Source organism: Gorilla gorilla, chromosome 21, assembly GCF_029281585.2.
Source record: "Gorilla gorilla gorilla isolate KB3781 chromosome 21, NHGRI_mGorGor1-v2.1_pri, whole genome shotgun sequence".
Classification (NCBI taxonomy): domain Eukaryota; kingdom Metazoa; phylum Chordata; class Mammalia; order Primates; family Hominidae; genus Gorilla; species Gorilla gorilla.
Window position 1 is genome coordinate 13509027 of NC_073245.2, and position 23484 is coordinate 13532510.

At 41.2% G+C, this 23484-nt stretch overlaps 1 protein-coding gene across 3 annotated transcripts in view; it reads left to right on the top strand.

The window, feature by feature from the left end:
- Window positions 1-23484, top strand: part of ATRN (attractin) — a 176658-nt gene that overhangs the window by 131503 nt on the left and 21671 nt on the right. The window contains exons 25-26 of one of the 3 annotated variants that reach the window (XM_031004870.3): window positions 18441-18502; window positions 22836-23398. In XM_031004870.3, coding sequence (XP_030860730.2) covers window positions 18441-18502; window positions 22836-22842 — 69 coding nt within the window. In that variant the 3' untranslated portion in view covers window positions 22843-23398. Of the gene's footprint in view, window positions 1-9492; window positions 13811-18440; window positions 18503-22835; window positions 23399-23484 lie in introns of those variants that run through there. The other 2 variants (XM_031004868.3, XM_031004871.3) reach the window with 2 other exon arrangements.

The window sequence follows — 23484 nt, forward strand, 5'->3', positions numbered from 1 at the left end:
TTCTTGTCTTCCTGGATTTTTCTTTCCCTCGTTTTCTGGCCAGTCTTTTTAGGGAATCCTCTTCCTCTTCCTTAAACACTGGGCTTGTCTAGGATTCAGACCTGGTCCTTTTCTCTCTTCACTCTGTTTCCTGCATGTGGGACTTGTGGTGCCACATCTATTCTGGTGATTCTCAGTGCTGTCTCCAGACCAGCACTGGCAGTTGTTGCCTGGACAGCCCTACCTGGGTAGTCAAAGCTCCCCGCGTTCGGTGCATATTCCTTCTTGTGATCTTAGCCCCAGACTTCCATGCTTCCTTTCTCTGTAAGCAGCACCACCATCACCCTGTTGTACAAGCTAGGGCCTGATGATCATTTGCATTCCTGGGATAAACCCAACTTGAGCATGACGTATTATTTCCTTACTTTACACGTTGTTGGATTCAGTTTGCTAATATTTTGGTTAGAATTTTGTATCTATTTCATGAGTAAGAATGTCTGATAATTTTCCCTTCCTGTCCTTGTTACGGTTTTGATATCATGTTAAACTAACCTTTAATAATTATAATTTGAGGAGTTTTCACTCTTTCTCATCTCTGGAGATGTAAGATTAGAGTTAACTGAACCTCAAGTACTTGGTAGCTCTCTCCTGTAAAATCATTTGATCCTAGTGTCTTATTTGTGGAGATACTTTTTAGCTGCTGATTCAGCTTCTTTAATAGTTATAGGATATTTTGAATTTCCTCTTTATTTGATTCACTTTTTAATATTTTTTCTAGGTTTTTATATCATGTTTTTAAATGTATTTTTAATTTTACTTTTTAAATTGATACATAATTGTACGTATTTATGAGGTACATGAGATATTTTGATACATGCATACAATGTATAATGATCAAATAAGAGTAATTAGGATATCCATCACCTCAAACATTTATCATTTCTTTGTGTTGAGTACATTTCACATCTTCTAGCTATTTTGAAATAATGAATAAGTTATTGCTAACTATAGTCATAATGACTATTGTGCCATTGAACACTAGAACTTATTCCTTGTAACTCTATTTTTATACTCATTAACCTCTATCTCCCCAGCCCCCCAGCAGCTAGCTGGTAACCACCATTCTGCACTCTACCTCCATGAGATCAGTTTTTTTAGCTCCCACATCTGAGTGAGAAAACATATCTATCTTTCTGTGCCTGGCTTGTTTCACTTAACATAATGACCTCCAGTTCCATTCATGTTGCTGCAAAGGACAGGATTCCACTCTTTTTGTGACTGAATAATATTTCATTGTATAATATATACAACATTTTATTTGTCCATTCATTTGTTGATGGACACGTAGGTTGATTCCATGTCTTCACTCTTGTGAATAGTGCTGTGATAAACATTTAGAGCATGCAGTATCTCTTCAGTATACTGATTTTCTTTCTTTTGGATATATACCCAGCAGCAGGATTGCTGGATCATGTGGTGGATCTATTATGAGCAGTCTTCATACTGTCTTCCATAGTGGCTGTACTAAATAATTTACATTCCCGCCAGCAGTGAACTAGTATCGTCTTTCTCTGTATTCTCGCCAGCATCTGTTATTTTGTCTTTTTAATAATAGCCATTTTAACTGGGATGAGATGATTTCTCATTATGGTTTTGATTTGCATTTGCCTGATGGTTACTGATGTTGAGATTTTTTTCATATGCCTGTTGGCCATTTGTATGTCTTCTTTGAACAAATCTCTATTCAGATCATTTGCCCATTTTTAAATCAAGTTTTTTTCCTATTGAGTTGTTTGAATTGCTGGTATATTCTGGTTATAAATCCCTTGTTGGATGGATAGTTTCCACATATTTTCTCTCATTCTATAAGTTGTCTCTTCACTCTCTTGTTTCCTTTGCTTTGTAGAGCTTTTTGGCTTGATATAATCCCATTTGTCGATTTTTGCTTTTGTTGCCTGTGATTTCGACATCTTACACAAAGCATCTTTGCCCAGACCAATGTCCTGAAGGATTTTCCCAATATTTTCTTGTAGTAGTTTTATGGTTTTAGGTCTTATACTTAAGCCTTTAATCCATTTAAATTTGATTTTTGTATGTGGTGAGAGAGAGGGGCCTAGTGTTATTTTTCTGCACATGGATATCCAGTTTTCCCAGCACCATTTATTGAAGAACCTGTCCTTTCCCCCACTGAATATTCTTGACTCCATTACTGAAAACCAGTTGGCTGTGAATATGTGGATTTATTTCTGAGTTCTTTATTTTGTTCCACTGGTCTGTGTATCTGTTTTTATGCTGGTATCATGCTGTTGTGGGTACTATAGCTTTGTAGCATATTTTGAAGTAAGGTGATATGATGCCTCCAGTTTTGTTCTTTTTGCTCAGAAATGCTTTGGTTGGCTGAGTACAGCAGTTCATGCCTATAATCCCAGCACTTTGGGAGGCCGAGGCTGGTGGATCACCTGAGGTCAGGAGTTTGAGACCAGCCTGGCCAACATGGCAAAACCCTGTCTCTAATAAAAATACAAAAATTAGCCATGTGCAGTGGTGGGTGCCTGTAATCCCAGCTACTTGGGAGGCTGGGTCAGGAGAATCTCTTGAACCCGGGAGGAGGAGGCTGCAGTGAGCCAAGATTATGCCACTACATTCTACCCTGGGCAAACAAAGCGAGACTGTCTCAAAAAAAAAAAAAAGAAAGAAAAAAGAAAAAAAAAGAAATGCTTTGGCTATTTGAGGTCTTCTGTGGTTCCATACAAATTTTAGGATTGTTTTTTCTATTTCTGTGAAGAATGTCATTGGTGTAGAGATTACATTGAATCTGTAGGTAGCTTTTGGTAGTATGGTTTTTTTCACAGTATTAATTATTTCAGTCCACAAACGTGGTGTCTCTTTCCATTTTTTTGTGACCTCTTCAATTTCTTACATCAGTGTTTTATAGTTTTCCTTGTAAAGAGGGCTTTCACCTCCTTGGTTAAATTTATTCCTACAGTTGTTTTTGGAAGTTTTTTAAAAATCTATCGAGAATGGGATTGCTTTCTTGATTTCTTCTTTTGCTAGTTCGTTGCTCCTGTATAGAAATGATTCCGACTTTTGTGTGTTGATTTTGTATCCTGCAACTTTACTGAGTTTGTCAGTTCTTAGTTTGGTGGAGCTTTTAGGGTTTTCTGTATATAAGATTATATCAGCTGCAAATAGGGACACTTTGACTTCCTCCTTTCAGTTTGGATGCCCTTTATTTCTTTCTTTTGCCTAGTTGCTCTGGTTAAATATGTTGATAACTTGTTGATGCTGTCCTCTAATCCTCGCAGCATCTGTGTTCATGAAACCCTTTGTTGTATTCCAATGTTGATAGCATTATTCACAGTAACCAAAATGTGGAAACAACCCAAATATCTATCAGTGGATGAATGGATAAACAAAATGTGGTATGTATGTATGTATGTATGTATGTGTATGTGTGTGTGTGTGTGTGTGTGTGTGTATAAAATAAAATGTTATTCAGCATTAAAAAGGAATGAAATTCTGATACATGCGACAACACAAGTGAACCTTGAAAACATGCTAAGTGAAATAAGCTAGTTGCAAGAGGACAAATATTGAATGATTCCACTTAACATGAAATATCTAGAGTACACAGATTCTTAGAGACAGAAAGTGGATTGGATGTTGCCAGCAGCTAGGGGGAGCGGGAAATAGGGAATTACTGCTTCATGGTTATTAAAGAGTTTCCCTTTGGGGTGATGAAAAAGCTTTGGAAGTAGGTAGTGATATTGGTTGCACAAAATTGTGAATGTAATTATTGCCACTGATTTGTACACTTAAAAATGGTTCAAGTGATTTTATGTTATATCTTACTACAATAAAAAAAAGTCTTTAAAAATCACAGCAAGATGTTTTTGTAGCTATAGACAAGCTTATTCTGAAATTTATATGAAAGAGCAAAAGTTCTAGAATAGCTATAACAATTTAGAAAAAGAAGAATAAAATGGGAAGAATCAGCCTACCCAATGTTAAGGCTTACTATTTAGGTACAGTAATCAAGACATTGTTTCAGGTAGAGGGGTAGACACACAGATCAATGGGATAGGCTGATCTATAGATCCCAGAAATAGAACCACATAAATATGTCCAACTGATTAGGATTTGATTTTGTTTTTGGTGTTTTTTTGAGACAGGGTCTCACTATGATGTCCAGGCTGGTCTTGACTCCTGGGCTCAAGTAACCCTCTCACCTCAGCCTCCTGAGTAGCTGGGATTACAGGTGCACACCGCCACGCTAGTTCCAGCTGAATTTTTTTTTTTTTTTTTTTGAGACAGGGTCTCACTTTGTCGCCCAGGCCAAAGTGCAGTGGTGCAGTCACAGCACACTGCAGCCTCAACCTCCCTGGCTCAAGTGATCCTCCTGCCTCAGCCTCCCAAGTCCTGGGACTACAGGTGCATACCACCATGCCTGGCTAATTCTTTTTTTTTTTTTTTTGATAGAGATGAGATCTCCCTGTGTTGCCTAGTCTGGTCTCAAACTCTCAAACTCCTGGGCTCAAGTGATCCTCCCGTCTTGGTCTCCCAAAGTGCTAAGATTACAGACATGAGCCGTTGCGCCCAGCCCCCAGCTGATTTTTGACAAAGGCGCTGCAAAGGCAATTCAATGAAGAAAGGATAGCCTTTTAACAAATAGTGCTAGAGCAGTTGGACAACCATAGGCAACCAAAGGAATCTCTAAATCTCACATCTTATATAAGAATTAACTTAATATTGATCACAGATCTAAATGTAAAACATAAAACTATAAAACTTTTAGAAAAAAATATAGGAGAAAATCTTTGAATCCCAAAACGAAACAAAAGCTTTTTTAGACTCAATACTAAAAACATGATTCATAAAAGGAAAACTTGATAAACTGGACCACATAAAACCAAAAGTTTTTGCTCTGTGAAAAACCCTGTTATGAAGATGAAAAGGCAAGCTATGGACTGGGAGAAAATATTTGCAAACCATATTTCTGGGAAAGCACTTGAATCTAGAATATAAGAACTCTCAAAACTCAACAGTAAACAAACGAACAATTCAGTTAGAAAATGGGCAAAAGACATGAATAGACATTTAACCAAAGAGGATATACATATGGCAAATAATGACATAAAAGATGATCGGCATCAATAACCATTAGAGAGGCCAGGTGTGGTGGTTCACGCCTGAAATCCCAGCACTTTGGGAGGCCAAGGCAGGCAGATCACCACTTGAGGTCAGGAGTTCAAGACCAGCCTAGCCAACATGGCAAAACCCCGTCTCTACTAAAAATACAAAAATTAGCCAGGCATGGTGGCACATGCCTATAGTCCCAGCTACTCAGGATACTGAGGCAGGAGAATCGCTTGAACCTGGGAGGCAGAGGTTACAGTGAGCTGAGATTGTGCTACTGCACTCCAGCCTGGGCAACGGAATGAGACTGCCTCTCAAAATAAAAATAAAATAACCATTAGAGAAATGCAAATTGAAAGCACAATAAGATAACACTACACAGCTATCAAAATGACTAAAATTAAAAATAGTAATAATACCAAATGTTGGAGAGAGTGGGGAAAGATTGGATCACTCATACATTGTTGGTGGGAATATAAGATGGTACAGTCACTCTGGAAAATACTTTGTTTCTTAAAAAACTAATGTTATACTTATCATATAACCCAGCAATTGCATTCCTAGGCATTTATCCTAGAGAAATGAAAACCAGTGTTCTCACAAATATCTGTACACCCGTGTTTATAGCACTTGAAAGCAATATTTAACAGCTTTATTTATAATAGCCCCAAACTGGAAACAAGCCAAATATTCCTCAACAAATGAATGCTTAAATAAATGATGTTACATACACACCATGGCCTAATACCCAGCAACAAAAAGAAATGAACTATTGATATACAGAAACACAACAACTTTGATAAATCCCAAGCAAATTTTGCTGATTGAAAAAGAAAATCTTAGAAATTTATATACTGCATGATTGCATTTATATAACATTTGAAAATGAAAATTTTAGATCTTATATACCTGTGCACATATTGAATATGTATCCTGAAGTTTCAAATTTCTCTGACTTCTTAGGACTCTGATCTCTAGATCGTTTTAAAGGAGCTTATCTGATTAGGTCAGGCCTACCCACACATGAGTAGGGAAGATACAGAGCGTGCCCATCAAGAGGTGGAAATCTTGGGGGCATTCTTAGAATTCTCCCTGCCGTAGGCTGCATTTGGAATGGAGCTTGCAGGGGTTTCAGTAGTTTCTCCAATCCGAAAGAGGTTGAGCTCTGGGTTCCAGTCAGTATAATTTCAGTTTGGCAACATCTCCTGACACTATTAAGATATAGATTATATATATTTGTTAGGTTATTTTCATGTAAAACACTTGATTAGGGTTCTAGTAAATAAAATTTATTTATTTACTCATTTTAAGTTGAGATTGTTGAGATTGTTTTTGTACTGACATACCTCTCCATATTCTCAGTCTAATTGAACATCGTGCTTTGTTGCTTATAGCTGACAAATGATTAATACTTTTTAGATTCTTAGTAAAAATCTTGACTTATGCTGCTGACACTTTTCCCAGGCTGTGCCTATAAGCAGGCTTTTGTGCTGGAGATGGCCATACTTGTTGCCAATGCCGAGTTTTTTTCCTCCCAGTTCCCTGTTGCTCCACCCTCTGCAAGTCACTGAAGTGGTTTTAGAGCTTTCATTCTAGAGGGAGCTCTTCCCCACACTTACTTCTAAGAAGTAATAATTTTAAGTTTCATAATCAAGGAGATGTTGATTTTCTTCCTGGTTTTCTGGTGCTCCTTATCTTTTCTGGATCACTAACTTAAATTAAGATCCACTTATGGATGCTGCATTCAGGAGCACTTGTGAAAATAAACGATGGCATGCCCACCATTTAGTTTGCCAAGCTTTCCTTGAAAACGCAGGTAAGTTCTATTGCAAAGGTGTCTTTCTGCTGTTTGGTACAAATGACTGCACTATTCACTGTGACTAGACCCGTGTCACCGTGTGTTCTCAGTCCTCGCATGAGAGCCTGGTTGACACTGGTTCTCTCTGCTTTGGGGACCGTATCTGGCTGTGCGCTATGTGGAGGGCTGAGCTCGTGTCTTCCTGGGTAAATACATCATGTTCTCAACAAGGGCTGCATGTTTCTTTATTGCTGTTTTTTCCCCAGAGACTTAGCTTTTCTAGGTATGTAGCATGGCTCTTAAATACACACATTTAGCAACTGTGCAAATTCAGTAAAAATGGAGAGACTTATTTAAGGAAGAGAGTAGGGAAATGTCTAAATAGTGCAGTGTAGGCCATTCAGTTAAATTTCAGTATGGCTTTCAATGCAGGCAAAGCCGTTTTGCCTTTGATTCTCATTTTTTAAATGAGATTTTAAAAATTGAGATTCTCATTTTTTAAATGAGATTTTAAAAATTGAGATTCTCATTTTTTAAATGAGATTTTAAAAATTGAGATTCTCATTTTTTAAATGAGATTTTAAAAATTGAGATTCTCATTTTTTAAATGAGATTTTAAAAATTGAGATTCTCTTTTTTTAAAGCAAAGTAACTGAGGAAATCTAATTCTCTACTTGGAAATTTGTGTAAGCATTGGGGCTTTAAAAATGGTAATACTAAACTCAAGTTCCTTCACTCTGAACCAATCCCAGGATTCTTTTCCATAATTAGGAACAGATCAAAACCTATAACTGCTGAGGGAATTTGCAACTGACTATAAAAATCTTTGTAGATGCAGCTAAAAAACAAACAAACAAAACCCACAGACTGAAAAGTCCTGTTTCTGGGAGGGTGGCGGGTGTGTTGGGGTCGGTTGTGCCTGTTTTTTGATTGGTTGTTCCTGTGGGTGAGCACCCTTCCCTCTGCCCCTGCTTTCTGAAAGCTATCCTAGTTGTTCTCCCCAGGAAGCCGGGGCTCAGCCGGCTTCAGCTATGTCCATAGTTTGGGGGGGGTGGGAGGTAGGTATTCAAGATAGAAGATGGATGGGCAGAAAGTGTGTGAGGTGGGAAGGTGGGGTGGTGAGGCTCTGGCTTGTTCCCGACTCTGCAACAGAGGTTGTTACTGTAATGTGGAGCTAATATAGAAGTTGTCTGCATGCTGGGTGTTTCATCTACTGTTTTATGTAAGAGGCCAGTGTTCACAAGTAAAGGCAACACAGAATTGGTATTGAGAACTGGGCATTCATTTAGATTTTAGAGTTCTGTTTATGGGTGCTAACAGGATCGCTATACTGAGCAAGGGATGTGTGAAACTTTTGTTCACTTGGATGTGCTTTTTTTCTTATAACAGCTTTATTGAGACATAATTTACATACCATACAGTTCGCTCATTTAAAGTACACAATTCAGTGGTTTTCAGTATATTCACAGAATTGTGCAGCCACCCGTCACTACAGTCAATTTTAGAATATTTTCATCACTTCCAGAAGAAGCCCCTTAGCAGTCAGTCCCCATTCCTCCCTCTTCTGGCAACCCCCAGTCTGTGTTTCCTGTCTCTATGGATTTGCCTATTCTGGACATTTTATACAAATTGAGTCACATGATATGCTCTCACTTAGCATAATGTTTTCAAGGTTCACCCGTGTTTAGTATGTTTCAGTGGTTATTCCTTGTCATAGCTGAATAATCTTCCTTATATGTATATACCACGTTTTGTTTATCCATTTTTCTATCGATGGATGCTTGGGTGGTTTTCACTCTTTGGCTGTTATGAATAGTGTCAGATGTACTTTTAATGTTTATATTTATTGTATAATAACAGTGCATATCCGTACCTCCTGGTGTTAATTATCTGTATCTTAAGAGTTTTGAGAATTATAAGGTTGTGCTGTAATTCTAGCACTTAGGGAGGCCGAGGCGGGCAGATCGCTTTAGCTCAGGAGTTTGAGACCAGGCTGGGCAACATGGTAAAACCCTGTCTCTACCAAAATACAAAAAATTAGCTGGGTGTGGTGAAGTGTTCCTGTAGTCCCAGCTACTCGCAAGGCTGAGGCACGAGAATCACTTAAACCCAGGAGGCAGATGTTGCAGCGAGCCAAGATTGCACCACTGTACTGCAGCCTGGGCGACAGAGCAAGACTCCTGTCTCCAAAAAAAAAACAAGAAAAAAACATTTTTCTTTATGATGAAACCCACAAGGCTGTACAAGAACCTTAAATATAGTTTGAAACAAAGAAAGACACATGCTTTAAGTACAGTTTAATTCTTTTCTTTCTTTTTTTTTTGGAGACAGAGTCTCACTCTGTCGCCCAGGCTGCAGTACAGTGGTGCAATCTTGGCTCGCTGCAACATCTGCCTCCTGGGTTCAAGTGATTCTCGTGCCTCAGCCTTGCGAGTAGGTGGGACTACAGGAGCACATCACCACGCCCAGCTAATTTTTTGTATTTTAGTAGAGACAGGGTTTTACCATGTTGCCCCCCATCATTCTCGGCAAACTATCGCAAGGACAAAAAACTAAACACCGCATGTTCTCATTCATAGGTGCAAACTGAACAATGAGGACGCATGGACACAGGAAGGGGAACATCACACACCAGGGCTTGTTGTGGGGTTGGGGGAAGGGGGAGGGATAGCATTAGGAGATATACCTAATGTTAAATGACGAGTTAATGGGTGCAGCACACCAACATGGCATATGTATACATATGTAACAAACCTGCATGTTGTGCACATGTACCCTAAAACTTAAAGTATAATTAAAAAAAAAAGAAAAATGTATTATTCCTTTGTCTCAAAAGTCCCCTGCTTTTCAGCTTTAGCTTTGGTTGTCTCTTGTCAGCTCTTTAATGCTGTTGTTCCCTTGGGTTTCATCTGGACTCTTTTTCCGTGGGTAATCTCATCCACACCATCTGGGAACATTGCCTTTGGCTGGACGGGTAAATCTTTGTCTCTAGCAGACTTCTCTCCTGTGATCTCCAGAGCCAGGAACCCACTAGACTTCCTTAAAATTCATTCAGCCAGCAGACTTCCTGGCCCAGAGCAGCAGCTGTGAGTGGACAGCAGGCACCTCCATTAGAAGCTCGGTGTTGGAGGTGTGCCCATGCATTCCTGGGAGCCATGAGAGGGGAGGGGAGTGCCCTGTGTCACCTGAGTCCAAGTTAAGAGAGATCACACCAGAGCTGATTCCTAAGGAGCATGGGGGTGGGGGAAGGGGGTGTTCGTGGTGGGGAAAGGAAATGACCAGCCCTTTCAGGAACTACCAGGAGTTTAGCAGAGCTGGTGACAGTGCTATGAACAAGAAGGTGGAGAGCTGGGGAGGGCCATTATGAAGAGACTGGAGATTGCAGGCTGTGAACTTGAGTCCTGATGTGACTGGGAATTGTTGAGATGTTTTAAGCCGAAAAGTCACCGACGATCAGTGTTTAGAAAGACCCCACTGGCAGCAGTTGGGAGTGTGGATTGGAAGGAGCCAGGCCTAAGTCCTGGGAGGACTTAGGAGGTCCAGGAGTCCAGGGAGTCCAGGTGGAATTCTTGTGTAGAAACCCAGGGAAGGGGACCATCTGATGACACACATCCCATAGCAACTTCCTTTCCTCCTCTGCACCTCCACAGCAGAGTGTCTGTTTTCACTATACGAAGATTCCTTAATGGCAAGGATCGTACTTTATCCCTCAGTGTCCTCAGTGTCATGTGCTAATCAGTTGGAGACACCCTAAATGTATGCCAGATGAGTATATAGTTGTTAGTATAAGGGCTTTACGGTAGGTATCAGAACTTTTTCTTTTTTACAACTTTTATAACTTTTATAAAGGAGCTGACACCTTTTTCTGATATTGTCAGAACAATTGCTGACCAGTGCTATGGGCTGGCTGAGGTTGGCAACCAAGAATCTGTTATCTCAGTCTACACAGTGTGGAGTTAGAAGATTGGATTGTTGTTGGTTAGAATTTTGTCCAGAGAGTTAGAAGATAGAAGAAAAGGGAGGGCTGAGGACATAAACATCCAAATTTTACAAAGAAGAAAGTTCAGTGCTCCTGTCTATATTGAAATAGTTAAGAGGGAAATGATTGGGTCTGGGGTATGCTTCAAAATAATATGATCATAGGGAAAGTAAGTATAGTGTGGGTGAAACAAGGTTGGCCTTGAGCTGATAATTTACTAAAGCAGGATGATGAGCATGTGAGGTTCATTATAGTGCTCTTTCTACTTTTTAAAAAGTTTAAGATTTTCCAAAATGAAAAAGAAGCTGAGCATGGTAGCTCATGTCTGTAATCCCAGCACTTTGAGAGCCTGAGACGGAAGGATCACTTGAACCCAGGAGTTCGAGACCAGCCTGGGCAATATAGTGAGACCCCCCCATCCCTACTAAAAAAGAAAAAAAAATACACAATGAAAAGAATAATACAGGTGGTAGAAGAAGAAATAAAGGTATGAGTATATGATTTGGCCTCCTCCAGACAGCTACAGGAGCATGCCTCTGCTGGGCGGGCCTGCAGCATAGTGCACCCTGGAGCTGAAGTTCTGTTCACCTTTACAGGAAGTACACAGCATTGTACGGGGGTTTTACCAGTTAACAGTGGGCAGTCTCTAGAACTCAGGGGTCAGGGGCAAAACTCCCTCTCCCTCAAACCAGTCCACCTGTCTTGGTGAGAATGGAAAACGGACCTTCCCAGCAAGCCTCCTGCCTTCACCCCCACGCACAGGTGCATCAGGGTCTGAGGGCTCCTCCCCGTGGGGCCTGGGAAGCCGCCCTTCAGTGGGCTATGGCTGCATTGTCTTCTGATCTTGTAGCTGTGTGTGGGTAACAGGCACATCGTCTCCCCATATCCCAGAGAGTTATGTCCACTTCCTGTCTGCGGTGGCATCTTTCCATCACTGTCACCCTCAGGATAATGGCACAGGAACTAACAGAGGCACTAAGAGCAGTGATATATACTGGAGGGAGGGGCGGGGCTGATGACCAAAATCACCTTCTGTTTCAGTAAGAAGTTGGTTAAAGTGATGCCTAAAATGGATAGATCAGGAAATAACAATAAAAACATTAATGATAAAAAGGCAACTCCCAGAAGAACTGAAAAGTAACCTAGTTCAAGGTGGGGGTCCCTGGAGAGAAGCCTTCGGAAGATCAGGGAACATTGCTTTTCATGACTAGCCCTTCAGTACCTTTTGATATTTCAGCTAAGTATGTAGTTCTCTAATGATTTCTAAATTGTTAATGAGTGTGATAGAATAGGAATTCTGGAGAATGGTAAAAAGGAATTGCTAGGAGAAAATTAGGGAAAGAAAGCACAGAGCAGTATTGAGGTGGGAGGCTGGGAGCAGACAGATGGTGAGTGTTCATTTGCATGGCAGGAATGAGTGGCTGAATGGCATTAACTGGCCATGGGGCTCTGACCAGAGCTTGGGTATACAGTTTCTGTGCCAGCACAAACCAGCATTAGGTGCGTGGTGTGTGAGGCCAGGTGATGGTCATATGGATCTGGTCCAGAGCTGTGGTCTTGACATAGAGTTCCATGTATGAACTTTGGTGGTGGTTGTTGTTTTGTTTCATTTTTTAAGAAAAAAAGGAAGAGTTGTTTTATGTCACAGCCAAACTCAAGGAGGTGACAGAACAAGACCCAGGTTAGAATGTACTTAGCCAGGGCTCACGGAATCTTCCATCCTTTGCAAAGCCAAGGAGAGTAGAGGCCTCAAGGAGAATAGAGGAGCACATGGGCTCCTTCTGGGCTGAGCTCTCACCCTTGGTGGAGCCGCTGGTCCCAGGGGGCCGTGGGAGCCTGCGGAGATTCTGCCCAGTACCTACATACCTTGCGTTTTCTCAGAGCCTGACAGGTGCTGCCTTGAAGCGGAAAGACTTCACCTCACAGGGTGGCCAGCTGTCCTTTCTCTTCCTCTCCCTGTCTTGTGTGCTCATGATAATGGATAGATAGACATCTCCATGGTAGAAATAATGCAGCCCTTTCTGCAGTCCATGGTTCCACAGCATATGGTCAGTAGACTTAGATGAGTGCTACATAAAGTGTAATTAGTTCTGCACCAGTGTCTTACCTTCTGAAAAGGAAACTCTGGTATTGACTTAGAAATGCCAGTTTTATCCTTCCGACCAGAACCCAAGTCCTGAATGAGGCCAGAGGCCAATGAGAGGTCCTTTCTTCTCTCTTTTCAAATCTGCTGTATTAAACAGTGACTTTTCCTAGTCATTCAGTATTCATTCATTCATCCATTTATTCAAGCTTTTGAGTACCTTCTTTGTGGATGGCACATAGTAGATGCAAAAATACAATCATTTTTAAAATGGAAAGCATTTGTTATGTGGTAGTGGAATATAAGAAATGCCATGCTTCCATATTTTTATGGTAATCTTGGACTCAGGTTCTACCCACCATACTTAATTAGAAATTCATTCTCAGCCTCTGTTTTGGCAGAGACCCATTCTCTTCCCTCAGGAACATACAGAAACCTCAGGGCTGAACTGAGCTCAGAGGTTGGGGAAGGTCCCCTGGTCTGATCTTCAGTCGCTGACTGCTGCGCCCGATTCCCTGGCCCCTCACTCTTGAGGGCAGCATCCTCACTCTTGTGTGGCACAGGCTTGGACACAGAATGACACTTAAGCACCAGAGCCTCCCTAGCCTGCCACAAGGACACCCTACATTCCCAGGCACTTTCAGAATGCGAAACCTCCCCTCCATTCCCTCCCTTTCCCTGCCTCCAGGTTTGGGCTCTGCCTCTCCTTTTGTTTCAAAGCACTGTCCTCTCTTCCTCTACCCTTATCCTTCCCCATCTCCCTCCCACTCCCCAAAAGAGCCAAACTAATTATGGGGATTTAACCTTCCAATTAAAGGCAAGGATTTTTTTTTTTTCAATGCAGTTCCTGAAATGCTAAAGAAATTGTCCAGGGAAAGGAGCACAGGAGGAGTTTTGTTTTGTTTTGTTTTGAGACAGTCTCGCTCTGTCACCCAGGCTGGAGTGCAGTGGTGCGATCTTGGCTTACCGCAACCTCTCCACCTCCTGGGTTTGAGCAATTCTTGTGCCTCAGCCCCCCAAGTAGCTGGGATCACAGGTGCACACCACCATGCCAGCTAATTTTTGTATTTTTAGTAGAAACGGGGTTTTGCCATGTTGGCCAGGCTGGTTTCGACCTCCTGGCCTCAAGTGATCCACCCACCTCAGCCTCCCAAAGTACTGGGATTACAGGCGTGAGCCACTGCATCCAGCCTGATGTTTAAATAATTTCTTACTTCAGAGTTTCCTGAAGTGTGGCCTATGGAGACTAGCATCAGAATCACTTGAGGAGCTTAAAGATATAGAGACAGGGATAGGGGCTGAGATTCTGACTTTGTTGTAAGCTATCCAGAGTTTGAGAGCCATGGCCTAGTTCTTGGAATACAAAAGTGTATCTGCTCTTGTATGGGAGGTAGGAAGTTACCTTTTCATTCATTCTTCTACAACAGTAATTTAAAAGTTAGGAATTGGCTGGGCACGGTGGCTCACGCCTGTAATCCCAGCACTTTGGGAGGCCGAGGCGGGCGGATCACGAGGTCAGGAGATCGAGACCATCCTGGCTAACACGGTGAAACCCCGTCTCTACTAAAAATACAAAAAATTAGCCGGGCGTGGTGGCGGGCGCCTGTAGTCCCAGCTGCTCGGGAGGCTGAGGCAGGAGAATGGCGTGAACCTGGGAGGCGGAGCTTGCAGTGAGCTGAGATTGCGCCACTGCACTCCAGCCTGGGCGACAGAGCCAGGCTCCGTCTCAAAAAAAAAAAAAAAAAAAAAGTTAGGAATTGGTGTCTTCATAGACAGAAGAATGCAGGAATCCTCTTCTCAGGATGTCTGTCTTTACACAGCCATGGTATATGGTAGATCAAGTTTGTCCAACCCATGGCCCACGGGCTACATGCAGCCCAGGACGGCTTTGAATGCAGCCCAACACAATTCATAAACTTTCTTAAAACATGATTTTTTTATTTTATTTTTTTTTAAGCTCATCAGCACTATCGTTAGTGTTAGTGTTAGTGTATTTTATGTGTGGCCAAAGACAATTCTTCCAGTGTGGCCTAGGGAAGCCAAAAGATTGGACACCCCTATATAGACCATAATTATCACACGCCCTGAGAGGGAAGCAGATCAATGGTGAGGGAGCGTAGAGGAGAGCCTGCCAGAGTTTCCAGTGGGGCCGGGGATGCTTAAAAAGGGAGGCAGTGATGTGCTGAGCCAGAAAGGACAGGGAGGACCCCCATGCACACAGGCAGGGAGGCTCTCTGGTGACCATCTGCCGTCAGGTACAATAGTACAGTAGTAGAGTGAGCAGAAGCACTTTTGGCTGAAGCGCAACATTAGTGATTGAGGAAGTGCAGGTCCGTAATATCGTACCCCAAACCCTGGGGCTCACTGAGCTTCCGAGTTCAGAGTTTTTCCGAATTGATGAACACATCCAGAAGGCCCATGGGGCAGATACACCTTAGACATATTGATGAAAGTGGAGTTGGAATTGGGTTGTGGAAGTAGTAGGACGTGAATTCTAGGTTTCTTGGAGTGTGGAGTATGGTGTCTACTGTTTGGAAACAGAGAAGAATGACATTATGAGTTTTATTTATAAAATAAGAATTTCTTCTTTGTATTAAAATAGATTTTTATATAGGAAATTTTCATTACCTTCAGTATCAGAAAGGCCCCCAAATCTATTTCACCATTTCCATAATAAATTGTGAAAGAAAGATTTGATTGGGATATTGTCTTTAAAAATGAAACCAAAAAGTATTGGAAAATACTTTAATTTTAGAGTTAACAACATTTATAGTTACAATCATGAAGCAGGTATGGTGCTGCTTCATGAGCCAAGTTCATAAAAGAAAAAAAAACCAGATCTTACTGAGTTCTGTGAGACAGATCATTATTTTTCTTATTAACATATTCATTTATTCAGCAAATGTTTATTAAGTGCCAATTAATGTATCAGTGGCTGCTTTAGGCACTGGAGATATATGGTCAGTGGGGTAAGGGGAAATCTCTGTCTTCAATCCTCACAGATCTTATTTTCCATAAGTAAGTGTACAGATACGGGCTATGAATTAAATAGAGCAAGATAAAGAGATGGGGGTGTGGCTTCAGTTGTGCACATGGTGCCCAGAAATCTGATAGCTCCATCATGGAGTCCTTCACTTGAGACTTCACAGCAGGATGTAAAAAGCAACAGCCAGGCAACTCCTTAGTTTTCCCAAAGTCCTCCCTTAATCTCGTTTAGAGAATTATGAAACACTTCCTACGCCTTCATCCTTTATCCCTTCTTCAGTTGATAACTGAAGGGCTAAATCTGCCAAGTCTTCCTTTGCCAATGGTTTTGTGTGAGCAGTTCTCCAACAGCGCTTCCACTAAAATCTTGTCTTTTGCAAGATTGATTTTACAGTTGGTTGGCATTGTATGACAGTCTGTGAGTAGGGACAGCCCAATTTATGTTTGTTAATCAAGTTTATGCTTTTTACATTGAGTAATTTTTAATTACCTAATGTAATTTTTAACAGCACTCCCCTTCATTTTCAGAAGTGTTCAGTTTGAACAATAAGTTCGTCATCTTATCAGTCAAAGATTGACCAACAAAGACTGACAACAGTGGGCGGGGTATTCAGCAGGGTTAGATGTTTCTAAGTGGTCATTGCTTTCATAAACATTTTCACGTTATGACCTTTGCCTCCTCACACAATCTTGTAACTATGGAGACTTAGATGATAAAGATTCAACTAAGAGGATCCCTTTAAAGTCTTGGGTACCAGCCATACCAAAAGCTGTTTTATGTGAGGTTCTTTATGATTATAATTTGGACATGAACATGGAGTGGTCCTGCTTCAGCAAGAAATCAGGCTAATAACCATTAGCATCCAGTGTGGGTAAAGGCGGGGGCTGCCCTGAGGAGTGTTGTGTGGCACAGGGCACATGAACACCAGATAAGTCCTCAGACAGTGCCCTTAGCATCCAGTGGTTTTTGGCATCTAGCAGGGAGTAAAAGTATCTCATAGATTATTTAAGTGTAAACACTGAGGACACACTTAACGTTTTAAAAGATTGAAATCCAGACAGGGCTGGGGTGGACTCTAATCTGTTTCCTTCTCTCTCTTTATGTGTTATAACTTGGATTCTTCATTCCCCAAGATGACCTTGTTTATATAATTCTCCAATCTTATTTAAAACTTTTATGTGAGGACCATGGCTCATATTCCGCAGCTTTCCTTCTCTCAAGGAGCTGGGTTATTGTGATAAATGAAGGAAAAGAAAAGAAAGTGGGTTTCTGTTTATTGTATGAAATTGATGTAACTTTGTATTTCTGATTATAAATGGTAGCCAGAGGGAGGACACAGAAACTTCAAATTCCAAGCCCCATAATATATTATGGCCTGAATAATGTTGGAATTTATTTATTTATGGAATGTCAAAAAGAAAATAGGGCCATCGAAAAAGCAAACAGTGGAAGTCTATTTTCTGGCCCCTGTGAGTCTGGCTCTAAAAACAGTGCAAGGGGTTGGGGTTTGGTGGGACTAGGAAAGCAGATGCTCGTCATTTACCTTCCTGTGTTTGTCATGAGAATTGTCTGTACTGGGATTGTCACCTTGGTCAGTAATTGTTTCGTTTATAGTACCATTGTCTCTCCAAAGAGGGCTGAGTTCCCTAAAAAAAAGCAGGCAGTGCACCACAACGTCTGGCTAGTAGCGCGTATATTATCGGTGATAGTAAGGACACAATTCTCGTATTTAATCAATTTGGAGGTATGCATTTTTTCATGGGCTAATATCCCTGAAATCATGATGCATCTTATGGTCAGTGACTTAAAAAGCATTATGTCATAGTTAAATTGACAGTGTTTTTCCTAAATTATACACAGAATAATGCCTTTTTCAGCCAATGTTATTTTAGAGTTGATGAAATGTGTTGCATTTTTATATTCTTGGTATGAAGACTATTAACTGTAAAATAAAATTATTTAAGTTCTGATGACGTAGTGTCAGATGATGTTCAGTGTAGCAAAACGTGAGGCACAATTTTTTGTAAAAAGGACAATATCTTGCAGTCAGTACACACTGAGTACATAAATGTTGACCGAATGAAGAGCACAGAATGGGGCTGCCCACCTGGAGGCAGAGCCATGAATTGGTACTGAGGCAAACAAGGAGAGCTTTGTGTGGGTGGAGGCGCAGGGAGGGAGCGCCAGGCTTCATGGAGGCATGCGAGGGTCTCCAGGGTCAAACAGAGAGAACCTCAGAACTGGTGTGAAGCTTAGAAGGGGCTGCAGGAGGCTGTGCTAAAGCCTCAGTGTATTGCTATGGGACTGGCAACTAGACAAGTAAACTACAGGGGTGAGGTACTTTTCCTTAAGTGAAAAAAGTTTCCGTAACTTCTTTAAAATGTAAACTCTGTTTTCAGCTTCACTCTTGAAATGAGAAGCCTGAATCCGTGGTGGTTTCATGACCTGCATAATCACACTACCTGTTTTTCTGTCACAGATTGCCTTCTCTCAGCACAGCAATTTTATGGACCTAGTACAGTTCTTCGTGACTTTCTTCAGGTAATTTTGCTTATACAGACTCTCTCTGTTCTTTTGATTTAGGCACTAGATCCATTAATAGAGTATCAGCTCCTAAAAGATAAAAAGAATAATCCTGTGTTTCCACCACAGATTAAATTTACTTCATATGTGTTCCTGAAAAGTTAGATGTCAGTTACAGTAATATAAACTCAATCTAGCATGACAAAGTGAAAACGTTTGGTTTGTATGTTCTGGCTTCCAGCGGGGGGCTTTGCATGTATCCTGTATTAATTTTGCGTGTATCCTATAGATAATTTGGCTCTTTATATGGGGAGAATTTGGGACTAAAACAACATTTAATGAATAATGGTTACTGATGTGAGCTACACATACGCTTATTCTTGTTCAAGAGATGATTCTGGTGATTATCCAAAGTTTTAAAGCTGAAAGTGATTTTTTAGTGCCCTGGGATTTTCTTTTATTTCCATAGTTTTTTTCTTAGTCTAATTTTATCTTTATGAAAATACTATATACAAGTAACTGAAAAAGACAAAAACAGTGCTGCAGTTTTTAAAACAGAAAGCAGCAATAGCCTGCCCTGCGCCTTCCCCACCCCACGTCCCCCAATTTAAATTGTTTTGTTTTTTACTTCTCTGTGTTTACACTTAGTTTTTCAGTTAAGTTCTCTTTTGATGTCCTACTGTAGAAGATGAGGATGTACTGTGTTACATGGCCTCGCCTAGCATCTCCCCTCACACCACAAAAGCATACAAAAGCCCCTTCTCTTTCATTTAATACCATTGTATCGCAATGCATGGCTAAATCAGTGATCCCTATCTATGTTATGGCCATAAAACTCTTATTCACAGCTGCATTGAACGGTGATTACACTACCACATTTTTTGGGTAGAAGGATCATTCTTTGCTTATCCTAAATGTAGTATTTGCCATGTTTTGGCTTTTTAATTGTTTGATTTTTCTATGTGCCTACCCCTGATTTATCACTATACTCTTGCTGATGTACCTTTAGAACAGTAAAAAATAAAATAAAATAAAATAAAATAAAGTATCATTGTACTGTGACAGAACTGAGAAATCTCACAATGGTCACACACAGGAAGGTGCTCTCTTGGTTTGAATTTCTCTTGGAGTTGCCCACCCTAGAACCTTCCCACCTCCTGCCCCCAAGTGCACTTGTTCCTGGGGCCTGCTGCACAACTGTCATTTGGAAACTTCCTTTGCCTTCCTCCTATATTGAAGTCTCTGTTTCCCAGATCCCATGTCTTCATCTTCCTATCCATTCCCTCTTTTTACTGGAGCACATTCTCCAGATTTATGAGAAAAGATGCCTGGGAGATAACTTTTCTGCGAGCTCTCCTGACTGAAAATATATTTATTTTATCCTACAATTTGATTGAATTTCTGGGGGCAGGTGCTATGGCTCACACCTGTATTTCTAGCACTTTGGGAGGCCGAAGTGGGTGGGTCACTTGAGCTCAGGAGTTCGAGACCAGCCTGGACAACATGGCAAAACCTTGTCTCTACAAAAAATACAAAAATTAGCTGGGTGAGGTGGCACAAGCCTGTAGTCCCAGCTAATCAGGAGGCTGAGGCAGGAGGATGGCTTGAGCCTAGGAGGCAGAGGTTGCAGTGAGCGGAGATTGCACCACTGCACTCCATCCTGGGTGACAGAGTGAGACCCTGTCTCAAAAAAAAAAAAAAAAAGTCTGACTACAGAATTCTAGGTTCAAAATCATTTTCCATTAGAATTTAGAAGACATTATACTATTTTTTCTAGTGTCCAGTATAATATTGAGAAGGCTAGTGCTGTTATAATTCCCACTCTTTGTATGGGATCCGTTTTCTCTCTTAAAAAGAAAAGTATATTTAAGTGTAATATAAAGTTACAGAAACATTTGCAAATCCTATGTGTGTAGCTCAGTGAATTATCACAAATTGAACACTTCTAGAGTATTGGTAATATTATCTCTTGTTCACCCAGAACATTTCAGGCTTATTTCTTCTATGTCGGTTTTGGCAAGTTGTATATAGTTTTCTTCTAATGATCCCATTCCATCTGTTCCATTCTCTTGTTCACTCAGAACAAGAGTTAATATTACCGATACTCTAGAAGTTCCTCTTGTGTTTCCCCTCACTCACAACCCCCTGCCTCTTCCCCAAAGGTACCATTTACCTGACTTCTCAAACCATACATTGCATTTGCTATTTTTGAAATGCATATGAATTATTTCTTTTCTTTTTTTTTTTTTTTGAAACTTAGTCTCTCTCTGTCGCCCAGGCCAGAGTGCAGTGTTGTGATCTTGGCTCACTGCAAGCAACCTCCGCCTCCCGGGTTCAAGCAATTCTCCTGCCTCAGCCTCCCAAGTAGCTGGGATTACAGGCACGTGCCACCACGCATGGCTAATTTTTGTATTTTTAGTAGAGACGGGGTTTCACCAAGTTGGCCAGGCTGGTCTCGAACTTCTGACCTCAAGTGATCCACCCGCCTCTGCCTCCCAAAGTGCTGGGATTACAAGCATGAACCACCGCGCTCAGTCAAAATGTATATAAATTAAATCACAACATAAATTTTAAGATGATTTGGTTGATGAAGAAAATATTGAAAACTTGTGGGTTGCAGTTAAAGTTGTACTTAGAGGTTACAGCTTTAAATCTGTGGTTCTCAACCTTAGCTGCACCTAGAATCACTTGCGGAGCTTTTGATGTCCAAGCCACTTTTCAGACCATTTGCCTCAGAACCTCTAGGGGTGCACCCCAAACATTTGAAAACTCTCCAGGTGATTCCAATGTGCAGCTAAGGTTGAGAATCACTGCTTTAAAAGCACATATTAGAAAGGAAAAAACATTCCTCTCAATAACTCAGAACTGCTAATTAAACCTAAAGAAGTAGAAGAAAGAAAAATATAAATAAGAGCAAAAATTAATGATCTAAGGGAAGAAGTACAGTAGAGAGGATCTTAAAAACTGTCAATTGGATCTTTGAAAAGAGTAAGAATAATATTGACAAACCCCTGGCAAGATTAACCAAGGAAAAAAGAGAGAAGGTATATGGTATATGTAGCCAATGTCAGAAATAAAAAAGGGGGCATTCCTCCAACTCCCGCAGACGTTTTTTTCCTCCAGAAGGGTATTTGATGAACAATTTTATGTGAATGAATTTGAAAATGAAACAGATGGAACGGGACCATTAAAAGAAAAATATGCAACTTGCCAAAACTGACACGGAAGAAGTAAGGAGCCTGAATAGTTCTATATCCATTTTTAAAACAATACTAATTTAAGTTTTGTCATAGTGAAAACTCTAGGCCCCAGGTGGCTTCATTGGTAACATAACCTTTTTAGGCCGGGTGCAGTGGCTTACGCCTGTAATCCCAGCACTTTGGGAGGCCGAGGTGGGTGGATCACGAGGTCAGGAGATCGAGACCATCCTGGCTAACACGGTGAAACCCCATCTCTACTAAAAATACAAAAAATTAGCCGGGCGCGGTGGTGGGCGCCTGTAATCCCAGCTACTCGGGAGGCTGAGGCAGGAGAATGGCGTGAACCTGGGAGGCAGAGCTTTCTGTGAGCCGAGATCGCGCCACTGCACTCCAACCTGGGCGACAGTGCGAGACTCCATCTCAAAAAAAAAAAGGAGAATACTGTGATCATCTTAATCAATGGAGGAGATAAAGCATTTGATAAAATTTAATACCCATTCATTTTTTTAAAAAATTCTTAGAAAACTAGAAAGAGAAACTTCTGGAACGCTGATAATGGAACAACATAAAAAGTCAACAGCAAACCACTTTCTTAATGGTAGAATGTTAGAAGTTTGAGTTTGGGAACAAGACAGAGATCCACTTTCCACAGTTTCAATTACTCAGGGTCAACCGTGGTCCAAAAACATTAAGTGGAAAATTCCAGAAATAAACAATTTATAAGTCTTAAATTGTACTCCATTCTGAGTAGTGTGATGAAATGTCGTGCCATCCTGCTTCGTCCCACCTGGGATAGGAATCATCCCTTGGTCCAGTGTATCCACGCCCCTATGCTACCCACCCACTAGTGTCTTGGTTATCAGATCTAAAAATCATAGTATATGTAGGGTTCAGTACTATCCATGATTTCAGGCATCCACTGGGAGGCTGGGAATGTAACCCCACAGATTAAGCAGGACACTATATTGCCAAATCCAAAGGATACTTTTTGGTTCTCCTCTTCTTGACTTCTCAGTAATATCAACCAACTGACCACTTCATGAGCGAGACTCTTCCAGCCGTCTCTGACCCATGCTGCCCTACTGCTGCTTCTTAGCCTGCCTACTGTGCAGTCTTTTCTATTCAGCCTCTCACTGTTGATTTTTTTCCAGACCTTGACCCTGGCCATCTTCTCACTCTGTGTTCTCTGACTGGACTCTGCCTTCCCCATCTGCAGCACGACATGCCCAGAAGTGACCAATTCCATCCTTCCTCACCAGTGTTCCCCACCTCACTAACTGGCAACATGGCTCTGCTGGTTCCAAGCCTCTTCTCTTGCTTTCACTCAGCAGGCACTCCCTTACCAGGCCCCAGAGCTACGGCCGTCAGTGCACTCTCCACCTCCACTCCCCACCCCACCAACCCTAGCATCACAGTCTTGCCTGGACCTTTTCACTTGACTTTAGCCCCTCCAGAATCCACAAAAAGTCCAGAGAAGCCCTTTAAAGATCGTGTATCTAGCCCCTTACCTTCCTGTTGTATCTAAAATAAAATTCAGCGTCCTGGGTGAACTGGCGTCCGCTTTTCCATATTCAGCTTGCACTCTTCTCTTCCACATTTCTGCTACCAGGACCATCTCCTATGTCTTCAAAAGCACAAGCTCTTTCCCTACACTGAGCATTTGTACATGCTTATCGCATTTTCTAGAACACTCTTCTCACTACCCTTCATTCTGTATACTTTCATACCTTGCTTGATTTTTCCAGACAACAACAAATTCTCCAATTCTCTGACACCAACTCAGTGTCTCACAGTTCAGTT